The sequence below is a fragment of the Anomaloglossus baeobatrachus genome, chromosome 3 (genome assembly GCF_048569485.1).
Source record: "Anomaloglossus baeobatrachus isolate aAnoBae1 chromosome 3, aAnoBae1.hap1, whole genome shotgun sequence".
Taxonomy (NCBI): Eukaryota; Metazoa; Chordata; class Amphibia; order Anura; family Aromobatidae; genus Anomaloglossus; species Anomaloglossus baeobatrachus.
The window spans coordinates 327,808,715-327,823,942 of record NC_134355.1 but is presented as its reverse complement, the minus strand read 5'-3'; the positions used below and the strand labels follow the sequence as shown (position 1 = coordinate 327,823,942).

At 42.7% G+C, this 15,228-nt stretch overlaps 1 protein-coding gene across 1 annotated transcript in view; it reads left to right on the top strand.

The window, feature by feature from the left end:
* The window catches only part of LOC142297230 (uncharacterized), an 87,277-nt gene that overhangs the window by 41,351 nt on the left and 30,698 nt on the right, over positions 1-15,228 (top strand). The window contains exon 9 of the mRNA XM_075341488.1: positions 821-914. Coding sequence (XP_075197603.1) covers positions 821-914 — 94 coding nt within the window. The remainder of the gene's footprint in view (positions 1-820; positions 915-15,228) is intronic.

Here is a 15,228-nt window from a genome sequence, read left to right as displayed (position 1 = left end):
CAGCAATGATAAGGGTCCTGCTGCTTAAACAAACAGAAAATAAATAACAAATCTGACCTTGATAAGACAGGCTTCCCTGAATTTTCTGTGTTAACCCTTGCAGCATGCTGGTTCCAGCTTACATAGCAAAAACCTACTGACAGACTCCCTTTAAAATGGTTTTCCATCTGGAAAATGTATGACATAAACAAGATATAAATAAATGTCCAACAGAAGAGGGTTCCACAATTAAGACACATATTGATATTGAGATTTGGGCCCTAATGCTCACTGTCAGGAATGGAGATATGGCCATGTATGCGCAGCTCTTTTATTTCCATTTCTATGGGACCTCTGAAAATTTCAGAAATCGTCCTGTCCTCAAGATCGATGCGGGTCCCAATAGTAGGACCAGCATCTGTTAGACCTTTACAAAATTTTCTGTTCATCACAGCCCTTTTACCTAAGTGAATAGTCTAAAAATATATAAATGGCAAATTATTACATAGTGTCTGCTGTATTCTGCGGTTTATTTCTCTCATAATGTGGGGTTATTTCTCTAATTTCATCTCTAGGGAATGATAAAAACTGGTGCGGCAAATATTTTAAAATAAAAGTTGTAAAACCAGTAATGTTACGCCTCATTTTTCCTCTGTCACAGAATTCTGATGAAAGGAATGTTATAGAAGTGATAAAACGATTGAAGGCACCTGCTTGGTAGCTTAGACTATGTATACTTGCCAATGCCAGTATCGGGGTGATCTATAATAAATTGAATTCCACTATTATATGATATTATATCTAGTGTAAAGAACATTTATATTGTTTTTTCTTCTCTAAGATATTTACCATCATCACAACTCCTAGCCATTCATGAAGTTGATGACAATCAGATTGGGAAGTTCAGTTTTTTAACAAGAGAAGGTATAATGCAGGTGAGTCGCTCACAAAACAATATTTTGTGATTACAGTTAAATGAATGTCATGCATGGCAAACCGTGCCTTGAAGCCTCCTGAGTTTATAGTGATTAAATATGGGGTGGATGGGGGGTTGGTGGGAGACCGTAGGCAGGTGCTCTCTGACTTTGTTCACTCATACCTGTGCCTATATACAGACTCCACCATAAAATCAAAAGTGGTAATGGAAGAATACTTTTTATAGGTGCCTGTCTCTTCCCCGAACCAGAAAGCAAGTGACTTGTTAGATCAACCAATCACTAAATAAGAAATAGAAGAATTTATAGCGGATTTACCAAATAATAAGTCCTCTGGCTCCAGTGGGCTTTCTAGGGAGTTTTATAAATTAGTCATGCAATGCTTGTCTCTAGTTCTAAACTCTCTCTTTGAAGAACCTCTTGGAAAGGACTCACTATCGTTGATGCGGGAGACAATAAACGTTACCATCCTTAAACCTAGGAAGGACCCCCCCCCTTTGTGCTTCGTATAAACCTATCTCATTTTTACAATCTGATGTAAAAATACTATCTAAAAGTTTAACTAATCGACTGTGGTCTTGTATCCTTTAGATTATTTACGGGGACCAAACTGGGTTTACGCCTGGAAAATCAATTATCATTAACATACAATGTATGTTGCCCCTCAGTCATCCAGTGAAAATGAGTTAGAAGGAGTGCTGGTCTCTTGAATGCCAATAAGACTTTTGACTCCATTGAGTGGCAGTTACTTTGAGCAATGATGCGTAGGGGGGGGTATTTGGACCTGTACTTACTGAATGGGTTATACAGACTCTGTGGCGTGCGTACACATCAATGAATATCTTTTAAACTTTTAGCCCCTATAATGGGGCACCGACAGGGATGCCCACTAACGGAAAAGCTGTATTTTAAATGGAAATTCTCAAATAAATTTTTGGACTTTTATTCTACCCTGAGGATCGCGCTGGATTTTCTTTGTTATATATTCTAGAAGACAAATGTAGGTTTGATAAGTGATGAGCACTGGGAGCTCACCTTGGAATCCCCTAAATGTTTCCCATAACTAACTATACTAAAATAGCCACACATCTACATATTCTTCACAATACATACTATATTACATAAAGAATGCACAAGGTATAACCTCATTTCTTGGATGAGTGCCCTAAATGTCACAGGGTACAAGGAACATTTTTTACCTTCTATGTGATTGGCCAGAGATTAATAGTTACTGGGCCCAAGTTGTTCAGTTTTTACACAACCGCATAGGAATCCCTATCACAGATAACCCTAAAGCCTGCTTTACACGAGTCGATCTATCGTGGTTGGAAAAAGTGCACAAGCAACCGCGATAACTGCATCCTTAGTTGCATAGGATTGTTAAGATAAGGCCATTCAAAATTTGGGGGAGATTCACAAGGAGAGGACTACTGCTGAAGTCAGTGCTTCAGTGCTTCTTACCTGGGCCAAGGAGAAAAAGAACTGACCTGTTGCTCAGTGGTCCAAGGTGTTGTTTTCAGATGAAAGTAAATTTTGTATTTCATTTGGAAATCAAGGTCCCAGAGTCTGAAGGAAGAGTGGAGAGGCCACAATCCAAGCTGCTTGAGGTCTAGTGTGAAGTTTCCACAATCGGTGATGGTTTGGTGAGCCATGTCATCTGCTGGTGTAGGTCCACTATGTTTTATCAAGACCAAACTCAATGCAGCCGTCTAGCAGGAAATTTTAGAGCACTTTCTGCTTCCCTCTGCCGACAAGCTTTTTGGAGATGGAAATTTCATTTTCCAGCAGGACTTGGCACCTGTCCACACTGCCAAAAGTACCAATACCTGGTTTAATAACCACAGTATCACTCTGCTTGATTGGCCAGCAAACTCACCTGACCTAAGCCCCATAGAGAATCTATGGGGTATTGTCAAGAGGAAGATGAGAGACACTAGACCCAGCAATGCAGACAAGCTGAAGGCTGCTATCAAAGCAACCTGGGCTTCCATAACACCTCAGCAGTGCCACAGGCGGATCGCCTCCATCCCACGCCGCATTGATTGATTTATCATGCAAAAGGAGTCCCGACCAAGTAATGTGTGCATTTACTGTACAGACTTTTCAGTAAGCGCCAACATTTCTGAGTTTAAAATATTTTTTTTCAGTTGGTCTTATATAATATTCTAATTTTCTGAGATAATAACTTTTGGGTTTTCATTGGCTGTAAGCCATAATTATCAACAGTAACAGAAATAAACACTTGAAATAGATCACTCTGTAATGACTATATAATATATGCATTTCCCTTTTTGTATTGAGTTACATAAATAAATTAACTTTTTGATGATATTCTAATGTATCGAGATGCACTTGTATGTCCCTAACATCTGTGAGCAGACATTGGATGTCATCAAGAGAGCTTACCATCTCACAATGGATATTGTCAGTGAACCCCTCCCTCGCTTTAAAAAAATGATTTAATATACACAGAAACTGCCCTGAAAAATTCCCCTTAATTTAGGGTAGATGGATTGAATCCCCCTGACTGGTGGAGGTAGCTGACTGGGGGAAGAGTGGGAGGAGGGCTTCTGGAGCTTAACTTTCTTCTATGTGTTCTCACATAGGTTCATATCCACACTTTATCAGTCATTCTCACCAGATAGAAATAGACAAGCAGCAATGTCTATATTTTTGTTTGTTCATTCATGTTTTTGAAGATTGACGAAAATTTCAATGGGACTTAGATCTGGGGAGTTTCCTGGCCATGGACCTCAAATTGCAATGTATTGTTTAACTTAGTTTATTTGGTATGATTTTCCACTTGTGGGTGGAACCCACAAATATATGTTTTGAGATATACTTTTCAAGTACTGTGCCTGTTCCACAATATCTTTAACCCCTTCCCGCTGTGGACAAGTTCCATTTTTGCTCTTTTGTTTTTTACCTTCCCTTCTTCCAAGTGCTATAACTATTTTATTTTTTCTGTGGCCATAGCCATGTGAGGCCTTGTTTTTTTTTGTGAAAACAAAATTCCAAGTGTGACAAAATATAAGAAAAAGGCAATTCCACAATTGTAAAAATGGCCTGTAAATCTAATTCCCCAGGTCACTACAATTACATTGATATCAAACACGTATAGTTTTTATTTTAAGTGGTGAGAAAATTCTGAAATTTGTCAAAACAAATAAAATTTTGCTTGTGCCTCCATTTCCCGAGAGCCGTAACATTTTCAATTTTCGAGAGATGGCTTATTTGAGCCTTGTGATGGCTTGTTTTTTTTGTGTCCTAGGCCATTGTTTTTATTATTGTCATTTGAGTATTACCATTTTATTACCTTTTTTGCGTTGTTGCGGCAGATGAAAAATCATAATTCTGGCATTTTGATGTTCTTTCTTGTTAAACCATTTACCAATCAGATTAATTTATTTCATATTTAATAGACCAGATTTTATGAATGAAGCAATACCAAATATATATTTTTAAATTATTTTTATTTCTTACTGTTTAATGGGGAAAAAAAGAGAGGTGATTTAAACTTTATATTTATTTATTTGAGATTTTTCAAAACTTAGGTTTTTTTATTGTATTTGTTACGGTAGTCTCCTTTGGGGCGATTATCCGATTGCTGGTGCTATGCAGTAATATCATAGTATTGCTGTTTATAGCAAAAATCACAGTCTCCTATAAATGCCAGCCGGCTGGTTTTCACAAGAGTACCATGATATCAGGCAAAGGAGGCTTCAGTAAGAGCACCGATGGGTGGTTTGAACGGTGCACCGCCCTACCAGCATGCTGTACACGCCGCTGTCACTGATTGTGGCATTTAACAGGTTAACAGCTGGGAACAGAACACTGTTCCATGTGTAGTTATTAGAGGCAGATGATGCCAGGGAGATGACATATGACACATCTGTACATCATTTGCCGTTACAGTTGTTCCAGGTAATGATTTATTGGACATTATAACTTGTTCATTTGCCATTGTTGGAACGTATGTCGTCTTTTACACTGACAAGCAAAAGGGCAACAATATTTTGAACTTCTGACTTTCAGGCTCCATATCTCACCATCCGCTACAGCTTTGAGCATGAGACTACCTTCATTTTATAGACAATATTCTTGACTATCTCACTTATAAATTTCCAATTATGTAGCGTATAATTAGTTATGCAAATTCATGTCATGTCACTTCATTGTTACTGTTTTGCTCTTGGTGGAGGAAAAATCTTTTTATTTTTCTATACTACAAATTACAATCTGTTCTCACATTTCCTAATGGCTCAGTGTGTTATTTGGTTGATTCCCAAATGAAAGGTCACTGATTCAAATTGAGGAGCAGCCATGAGATGATTTCCCAAGAAAAGAGAAACAGCATCATCCAGCTCAACAATAGTGTTTTTTTGGCTAAGAAAATTGCCAAGCTGCATCAATGTGAGTGCCATGACAGCTGGAAGAATATGAAATGAAGTCCGTCCATCCATTCAAAAGCTAAGAAGTGGGCTTCCAAGCAAAATATAGAAGTCAACAAGCTGGCTCATGACAAGGTCTATCAGATCTGCAACAATAAACAAGGCAGTGGAGGTGGCTCATATGCTTCATAATAGTGAAATCACAGACATCTGTGCAAGCACTGTGCAATGTACCTTGCACAAATCTGGAATGGTGGCCTGAAACAAAGATGAAGAATCCTTGACTTTAATATCATCATAACAAGAGTGGGCTCCAGTTTGCAAAAAATTATGAAAAATCGACAGAAGAAGATTAGAAATGGGTGATTTGGAGCAATGAGATGAAAGTCAATAGACTAGATGGGTGCAAATGGGTCTGGAAGAAACAAGGGAAAAAGGGAAAGAGGGGCTAACAAATCAAGAAATTTAAGGAACTGTCAAGTTCGGTGGAGGAAGCCTGATGAAAGGGGATTGTTTCACAGCCAAAGGCGTTGGATACTTGACCAGGATCAATGGTGGTCTTAATGCTGAGCTGTATGTAAGTATACTACAAGACGAGTTACTTTTTACACTTGCGTACTACAGGTATGAAAAGCATGACATAGTGTTCCAGTAAGACAGCAATCAGAAGCATACGTGGAGATTGGTGAAGAAATAGTTTAATGACAATGAAGTAGAGGTACTGGTTTGGTCCCCATAGTTCCCAGACCTCAACCCAATCAAACACTTGTGGGTAACGTTCTAAAAAAAAGATGTATTCATACCCAAGTGAGTTGACCAGTATGCACCAACATTGGGAATGTGTAGAAGAAACCTGGGATCAGATTCCGGATATACAGGACCTTTGCATTTTCTATCTGTAAGGACCTGGGATTTCTTCTTCTGACCAATGAGGATGGGATGCAGGAGCATGCGCAGTAGCGCTTTCATGCTTGATGATCTGCTGGATCATCATGTCTATTTACAAGGTCCTGTTATTTACTCCTTTCTGTCCAATGGAACCAAGACGCCGGCGCATGCGCAATAGCGCTTTTGCACAATCGGACTGTTGAATCACATGTCTATTCCGTGGACACACTATTGTTCAGTGGTTGCCATGGATGTATGGATGCCACTGGCCTTGACTCTCCTTATGGAACGTTTTTTATACATGGTATCTATATCAATGTTGTGTTTAATTGTACGAGGGATTTTATATGCGGTTGTTTGTCTTATACTGTGGTTTAACTGCCGCAATGCTTAATGTGATCTTGTATTATGGGATTGTTTATGTATTTTTTTTGTGAAACACTATTGTGATAGGTTAAGCATTTCAGGGGTGGAAAATCCTCTGATTGGTGATTTGCTATGATCATGGTGTATTTAAACCTGGGTGTGGGAGCTTTTCAGACATGCTTGATGAAGCCCAATTGTAGGGTGAAACGTTGCTCTCTGGATAGAATAAAGATTCTTTTGAAGATTACCCCTGAGACGCTGTCTATCATTGTATTATGTGCTGATTACCAAGAGGATGCCTTGGCTTTTGACCTGGGTCTATTTTCCTTATGATGGATTCCAACTGAGGTGCTGAAAACAACCAGTTTTTTTGCTCTCTATAAAATGAAGTTAGTCTCACGCTCAAAGCTGTAGTGGATGTAAGATATGGAGCCTGAAAGTCAAAAGTTCAAAACACTGTTACCCTTTTGCTCGTGAATGTATAGCTCCTCAATAAACTTTATTTGGTTTAAAAAATAAATGGCCGTCGTGTTACAAGTCATTATATGCATAGTCATAGTCGCAGCTGTTCACTAATTTGTCACGACTACTGTCTAGCGCCCCTCTTGTCGGCAGGCCACTTTTGGTACTGCAGGACAATGAATAAAATTAGGCCTCTGAGCTAATAATCCCCAATATTGGAGGTCTCACAGCAAGGGTAAATGTATATATCACCGATTCCCGTTAATGGAATATATATATATATATATATATATATATATATATATATACCTCGGTACCCTTAATGATAGCACCCCAATTATTCTATGCAATAATAATTACGCTGCCACCACCCAACTTTCTACAGGCTACAGGTAGCTGGGGACCCGTTTCAGACAGCAGAAGGCTTTTCGGATGGGTTTGGGTTCGTATATAGAACAGAAGGAAATGAACTATTAAATTTTATATATTTAATCCAAAGATAGGCAGTGTTTAAAAAATCTACAAGAATTTACAAAATGGAACAATACAAATACAGTATAGACAGTTACATAAAATAAAAGGTATAAACGTGAGACTTACTAAACTCGTGCCATAGATGTGATGTCTGAATTTAGGGAAGGAGGGGCTCCAAGAGAAAAAGATGGTAGAATCGGCCAGCATCACTACTTACTGATGCCCTCCAGTACTGACTACTCCCAGCAATGAGCTAATCGCGCTTATGCCCTCAGGTAACCCCCCCTCTCTGTGACCTCATTTTACGGTCCCTTGTGGGCTGTGCCAAGGTTGTCACAAAGTTCTTTAATTCTAGTTTTTCACATATCTTTGCCCCTGGGCCACACAGGTGAAAGATATTAGCTTCATATTTTATATCTCGATTTTACATAGATACCAAACACAACGCATCTATCATGATTTTACTGGCCAATACTTATTTGTCACGATACCATCGATCTCCTAGTAAGCTAAACGGTGAGCTGGGTTCAGCGCTCCACAGGGGTTCCGGCAATATGCTTTTCATTTTTCTAGCACTAATGTAGCGCTTAAAAAACTGTTTTAGAAGTTTTCCCTCCAACAGAACAAAGGGATGTCTTTTCTGTGCATCTTTTGGCTGTAGCTCTACCATCACCCGAGTCGTAAATTCCTAAACTTTCAGGCCGATCAGATAATGGTCATGACGATCTGTTGCTGATGGTGGGGAGGGGGGTAAGGACCCTTCAAGAATTTTACATGACACCTCCCCCTTGTTGAGGTAGCATAGCATGGGAGATTGATTTGCCGATCGTCTCCTAAGCCTACCTCGCTGGCATCCCACTGCCGGAACAGCCCATCAGCGTTGCCATGCTCAACACCCTTCTTGTGTTGAGTGGTAAAATCATACTGTTGTAGTGCCAAGCTCCACCGCAGTAGCTTACCATTATCGCCGGCCACCCGGTGTAGCCAGTTGAGAGGGTTGTGGTCTGTTACTATGGTGAAGTTGCATCCATATAGGTAGGGCTGCAGCGTTGGCAGGGTCCACACTATAGCGAGGCACTCCTTCTCCACAGTTGCATAGGCCACTTCCCGGGGTAAGAGCTTGCAGCTGAGAAACACCACTGGATGCTCTTCTCCCTCCCCATTTACCTGGCTGAGTACCGCACCCAGGCCAAATGCACTGGCATCTGTCTGAACTATGAACCGTCGGGTGAAGTCTGGGACTTGTAGGATTGGGGCACTGGTGAGGGCAGCTTTCAATGCTCTGAAGATCGCTCACAGTCATCTTTCCAGGTGACTACTTGCGGTAGTTTCTTTTTGGTGAGGTCCGTCAATGGCTTAGCAAGAGCCCTATAGTTAGGAACGAACTTCCTATAGTACCCAGCTGTACCCAAGAAGGACATCACCTGCTTCTTTGACTTGGGGGTAGGCCAGGAGGTTATGGCATCAACCTTCCCTGGCTCTGGTTTCAGGTTCCCGCCATGCTGACATGGGGTGGGTACATCTGTCCCATCCCTCTGACAGACATTGGATCCAACTTTCCCATCATCTGGACAGGCGATGGGTACAACTTTCCCATCATCCTGCCGGCTGGGGAAAAATCCTCCTCACTATCTTGGCATTTTATGGGTTTTGCTTCCCCATCACAGTGACAAGTAGGGAGCACAACTTTCCTATCTCCCTGGCAGGTTAGGGGGGCTGCCTGCCCCTCCCCCTGACAGGCAGTAACACCATCTTCTCATCCTCCATACTTTCATCCTCCATATAGGCGATGGGCACAGCTTTCCCATCATCCTGACCGGCTGTGAGAGACACTTTCGCACTACCGTGACAGGTTATGGGGTCTGCTTTCCTATCACCCTGACAGGTAGTGAACACAACTTTCCCATCGTCCGGACAGGTCATGGATCTGACTGTCCCATCACCCTGTCCAGCCGGGGAAAACATTTTCCTCTCATCATATTGTACCACAGAATCAGTGCTAATCATGGAGCAGCTACCACCGTCCATGTCACAGTCCATCGTGACACTGACAAGCTGCACACAGCCACCTTCCTCATGGTTGCCGTGCCTGTCTCCATCTCCCTTAGCAACGATTCTTACAACTGTGAGGGGATCGTCAGCCACATTACCCTGTAGCATGACATGGCTAAGTTCTCCTGTACAATGAGACCCATCACTCTGTGATACCTCTGGGCCTGCGCTATTTATGGGGCAGCTACCATCGGTCATGTCACAGTCCGTCGTGACACTGACAAGCTGCATGTGACCACCTTCCTCATGATCCCCATGCCTGCCTCCATCTACCTTAGCGCAGACAATCACTACCTTGGGGAAATCCTCAGCAGCGTCACCCCGCAGTGCGACATGGTTGAGGTTCCCCACACAGTCATCCACTTTATTTTCATGCCCAACATTAATAATCACCTTCTGATCATCAATATTCTGGTCACGTGACTTATCAACAACATTTGTATCACATAACTTATCATCGACGCATGTATCACATGACTTATTAACAGCATTTGCATCACAAAAGTTATCAACGGTGCTTGCATCACATGACTTATCAACAACCTTTGCATCACATGACTTATCAGATTGGGGAAGGTTGTCAGGGACTTATTTTGCCACCAACCGCCCCAAATCAGTCCCCAATAAAACATTTGCTGGAAGGTCTCAGGACACCACCACATCTTTCCATCCCCTGCCAGCACCCCAGTCCAGGAAAACCCGGGCCATTGGGAAAGATCGGCAAACACCCACAATCCCAGTGACAGTCAGAGTCTTCCCCGGGATAAGTTCACTAGGCAACACGAATTCAGGGCGGATGAGAGATCGTTCTGCACCAGTGTCCTTCAGCCTCTCAGTGATGGTGTCGCCCACGGTAACGGGCTGCCAGTTCTCACGGGCTCGACCACCCATCTCAACCACAAACAGGACATTGGCACAAGGCCCTCAGACCTCAGGTGTGGAGCTCCTCTTCTGCCTCACTGGCCAAGCAGAACTGAGGTGTCCAGGCTGGTTGCAGGAAAAACACCTGCGAGTGTCAAAGGTGGGCCAGGCACTGGTGGATGACACAGGACCTACGGGAGGTTGGCTGGCAGGGGGAATGGGGGTAGTAGTGGTAGTTGTCACCTTACCCCCTTTCCAGCTGGTGGAGGGTGGCTTCCGCACCCCCGATGCACGGTTGGCCTCATAGGTGTTAGCAATCTGTGGTTCCTGGTCCATCACGAATTGTCGCACGTCCGCAAAACAAAGGTGTAGGAATTGGTCCTTTACCATCAGGTCTGCTATCTGCTCAGCAGTGGTGACGGACAGTCCTTGGACCCATTGGTTAAAGTTGGTCCGGAGCCCATCCACAACGTCTCTGTTGCTGTCATGTGGTCCACACTGGAGGGTCCGGAATATTTTGCGGTACATCTCTGGAGTCAGCTGATACTTCCGTATTAGGGCCTGCTTTATGGCCTCATAGTCTCCACTCTGCTCTTGAGGGAGACTGGAAAACGCATTCAGGGCCTTGCCTCACAGCCCTGGGGTTAAGTATCATACCCATTGTGCTGAGGGCAACTGTTACTGCAAGCAAGTCTTTTCAAATCCCCTCAGAAAGCTGTCCAAATCCCTGTCATTTTCCATCACAGGAAAGTGCTCCGGTTGGGGCTTAGGGTATTTGCGCACGTTGCTTTTTACCTGCTTTTTACCTGCTTTTTTGCTGCTTTTTCTTCTGCGCTGTTTAATGCCAAAATGGATGTGTTCTTCTATTCAAGCAAAGCCTATGGGAATTTGGGTTTCTTGTTCACACTATGTTGTTCAAAATGCTGCCTTTTTGTGGCAGAACTTTGGTCAAAAACTCAGCTTTGCAGTGCAAAACCCAAATGGCAAAAACAATTGACATGTTGCTTCTTTGAAAAGCTGAGTTTTTGACCAAAGTTCTGCCTCAAAAAGGCAGCATTTTGAACAACATAGTGTGAACAAGAAACCCAAATTCCCATAGACTTTGCTTGAATAGAAGAACACATCCATTTTGGCATTAAACAGCGCAGAAGAAAAAGCAGCAAAAAAGCAGGTAAAAAGCAGGTAAAAAGCAACGTGCGCACATACCCTCAAAGCTGTTGGCATTATTGGACTCACAGTTCAGTAGGAAAGATGTCTGCTGCTGGGATTGGAGGACCTTCAATTCATGGTCTCTCTGGGCATGACGCTCAGCTCTCTCAGCCTTGGCCTGGTGCTCAGCTCTCTCCTGAAATTGCTGAATGAGACTCAGCCGTCCCTCGGGGTCATCTGCAGCGAGTTGCTGTAGGGCCATCTGCAGGTAGGAGTCCATGCTGCTCTGGTCGCTGCTCTGGCTTGAAGCTGCAGAAGAGGCCCCGGCCGCAGCATCATACAGGGCTTGGCTTGTCTCCCATTCATCAGCACTGGGGGAACGGACTTGCATTGCGTCCCATTGTAACAGTTCTTTAATGAGGTCTGGCTTGTTTTTGCCATTGACATCAATCTCTCTGGTCGTGCAGATGGCAATCAGAGTCTCCTTCGTCAGCTGGCTGTACCAGGCTTCGGTCAATGCAGCCATAATTGCCAAATAAAATATAGGATAGAAAAACAACAGAGAAGGGAGGGGGTAACTGCTACAAGTACAGTATTGTTCCAGGTATATTTAAACACTGAGTTCGATCCTCAAAACTTTTGCAAGTTTTTAGTGAAAGGGATGATTGCTCAAACCAGATCACTAATGCTCTATATCCCACCGCTTGCCACCAATTTGTCAGGAACAGCCGGGGAAGTCACTCAGATATCCCGCAGCTGTTCACTAATTTGTCACAAACACGACTACTCTCTAGCGCCCCTCTTGTCGGCAGACCACTTTTGGTACTGCAGGACAATGAATAAAATGAGGCTGCTGAGCTAATAATGGCCAATATTGGAGGTCTCACAGCAAGGGTAATTGTATATATCACCGATTCCCGTTAATGGAATATATATATATATATATATATATACCTCGGTGCCCTTAATGATAGCACCCCAATAATTCTATGCAATAATAATCACGCTGCCACCATCCAACTTTCTACAGGTAGCTGGGTACCCGTTTCAGATAGAAGAAGGCTTTTCGGACGGGTTTGGGTTCGTATATAGAACAGAAGGAAATGAACTATTAAATTTTATATATTTAATCCAAAGATAGGCAGTGTTTAAAAAATATACAAGAATTTACAAAAGGGAACAATACAAATACAGTATAGACAGTTACATAAAATAAAAGGTATACACGTGAGACTTACTAAACTCGTGCCATAGATGTGATGTCCGAATTTAGGGAGAGAGGGGCTGCAAGAGAAAAAGATGGTAGAATCGGCCAGCATCACCACTTACTGATGCCCTCCAGTACTGACTACCCCCAGCAATGAGCTAATTGCGTTTATTCCCTCAGGTAACCCCCCTCTCTGTGACCTCATTTTACAGTCTCTTGTTTGCTGTGCCAAGATTGTCACAAAGTTCTTTAATTCTAGATTTTCACATATCTTTGCCCCTGGGCCACACAGGTGAAAGACATTAGCGTCATATTTTATATCTCGATTTTACATTTACATAGATACCAAACACAACACATCTATCATGATTTTACTGGCCAATACTTATTTGTCACTATACCATCGATCTCCTAGTAAGCTAAATGGTGCGCTGGGTTCAGCGCTCCACAGGGGTTCCGGCAATATGTAGCGCTTAAAAAACTGTTTTAGAAGTTTTCCCTCCAACAGAACAAAGGGATGTCTTTTCTGTGCATCTTTTGGCTGTAGCTCTACCATCACCCAAGTCGTAAATTCCTAAACTTTCAGGCCGATCAGATAATCGTCATGACGATCTGTGGCTGATGGTGGGGAGGGGGTTAAGGACCCTTCAAGAGTTTTACATGAGAGTAATTTTTCCCTTACTGGAAATATTTGAGACAATACAAACAAGTGGCCATTTCAGTCACCGGAGCTTTGGTTAGGATGTTGCATCAAATTAGTGGTGAATGTTGGTGAATCATGCTCATGGTCTCTATAATTGTGGTTTCCTGCCATTTTCCTGCGACATGTCAGAAGAGCATTTATGTTTTACTATTCCATCTAAACTATAGATACACAATCCCAGTATCATATATATATATATATATATATATATATATATATATATATATATATATATATATATATGTATATATATATACAATGCTTTGCAAAAAGTATTTGGCCCACTTGAACTTTTCAACCTTCTCCCACATTTCAGTCTTCAAACATAAAAATAAAACATTTAATGTTATGGTGAAGAATCAACAACAAGTGGAACACAATTGTGAAGTTGAACGAAATTTATTGCTTATTTTAAACTTTTAAAAAAAATAAATAACTGAAAAGTGGGGTGTGCAATATTATTCGTCCCCTTTACTTTCAGTGCAGCAACTCACTCCAGACGTTCATTGAGGATCTCTGAATGATTCCAATGCTGTCCTAAGTGACTGATGATGATAAATATAATCCACCTGTGTGTAATCAAGTCTCCGTATAAATACACCTGCTCTGTGATAGTCTCAGTGTTTTGTTTAAAGCGCAGATATCATCTTGAAGACCAAGGAACACAACAGGCAGGTCCGTGATACTGTTGTGGAGAAGTTTAAAGCCTGATTTGGTTACAAAAAGATTTTCAAAACTTTAAACATCCCAAGCAGCACTGTGCAAGAGATCATATTGAAATGGAAGGAGTATCATACCACTCCAAATCTACCAAGACCCGGACGTCCATCCAAACTTTCATCGCAAACAAGGAGAAGACTGATCAGAGATGTGTGTCGCCCAGAGTTATGGGGTACTCGGTTCTGGGCAGTGTACAACTGGGGAATGTCACTTTGGTGGCCGTTGCCCGCACCCATGCCCTGGGTCCTTTTTGAAAAAAGGAATATTTACAGGGGATTAGACTAGTGTTCACACATGACGCCACTTGCGGTGTTGTGGCTATGTAGATGCAGCTGCTGCTGCACAATGTTCACTACTGGGGCTGGGCCCCAGAGGGTAGGTGATGTGACGGGTGACGGAAGAAGGTAGTCCACACAAGGGGTTCAGTGCAAGTGGTTCTTTACTCACTTTCTGGTGGTAACTGGTCATCCGAGGCCGGCTGGTTTCACCTTCAGGTCCCCTGAGTCCCAGTGCTAGTTTAGTAATCTGATGCCTTCTTCCCCTGCACCTGTCTCTGGTTGATGGGTCCCCATGACGTAGAGCAATTGGGGGTTACAGTCTGGTGGTCTTCCACTTCAGTTCGTATGATGGTAGCGTGAACCCTGTCCCCGGTTCTCCCTTTGCTACTGAGTCCCTGACTTCAAGGTCAGCGAGGTCCTTGATGGTCCCCTCGCTGTGCAGGTGTTATCAGCCTGCCTGGAGCTTCTGGCTGACCTAGGGTCCTGTACCCCATTGGTGCGTAGTTCTGGGAGTACTCCACCGGCAACTAACCTCCTAGTGTTCACTCCTAGTCAGTGCGTCTGCTCACGTCCAGTTCGTCTGTCCCTGCTAGACTGACTACTGACTTCCTGACTGTCCACAGTCTGCCCCACCCACCTGGTCAACTAGTGGACTGGACTGGCTCCACCTCTAGGCGGCCATCCATTAGTCCAACCCTAGCTTTGTACCATTATCTGGGGGAATGTTGGGAAAAACTGGGATTTTCTGGAGTGTTTGTGTGTT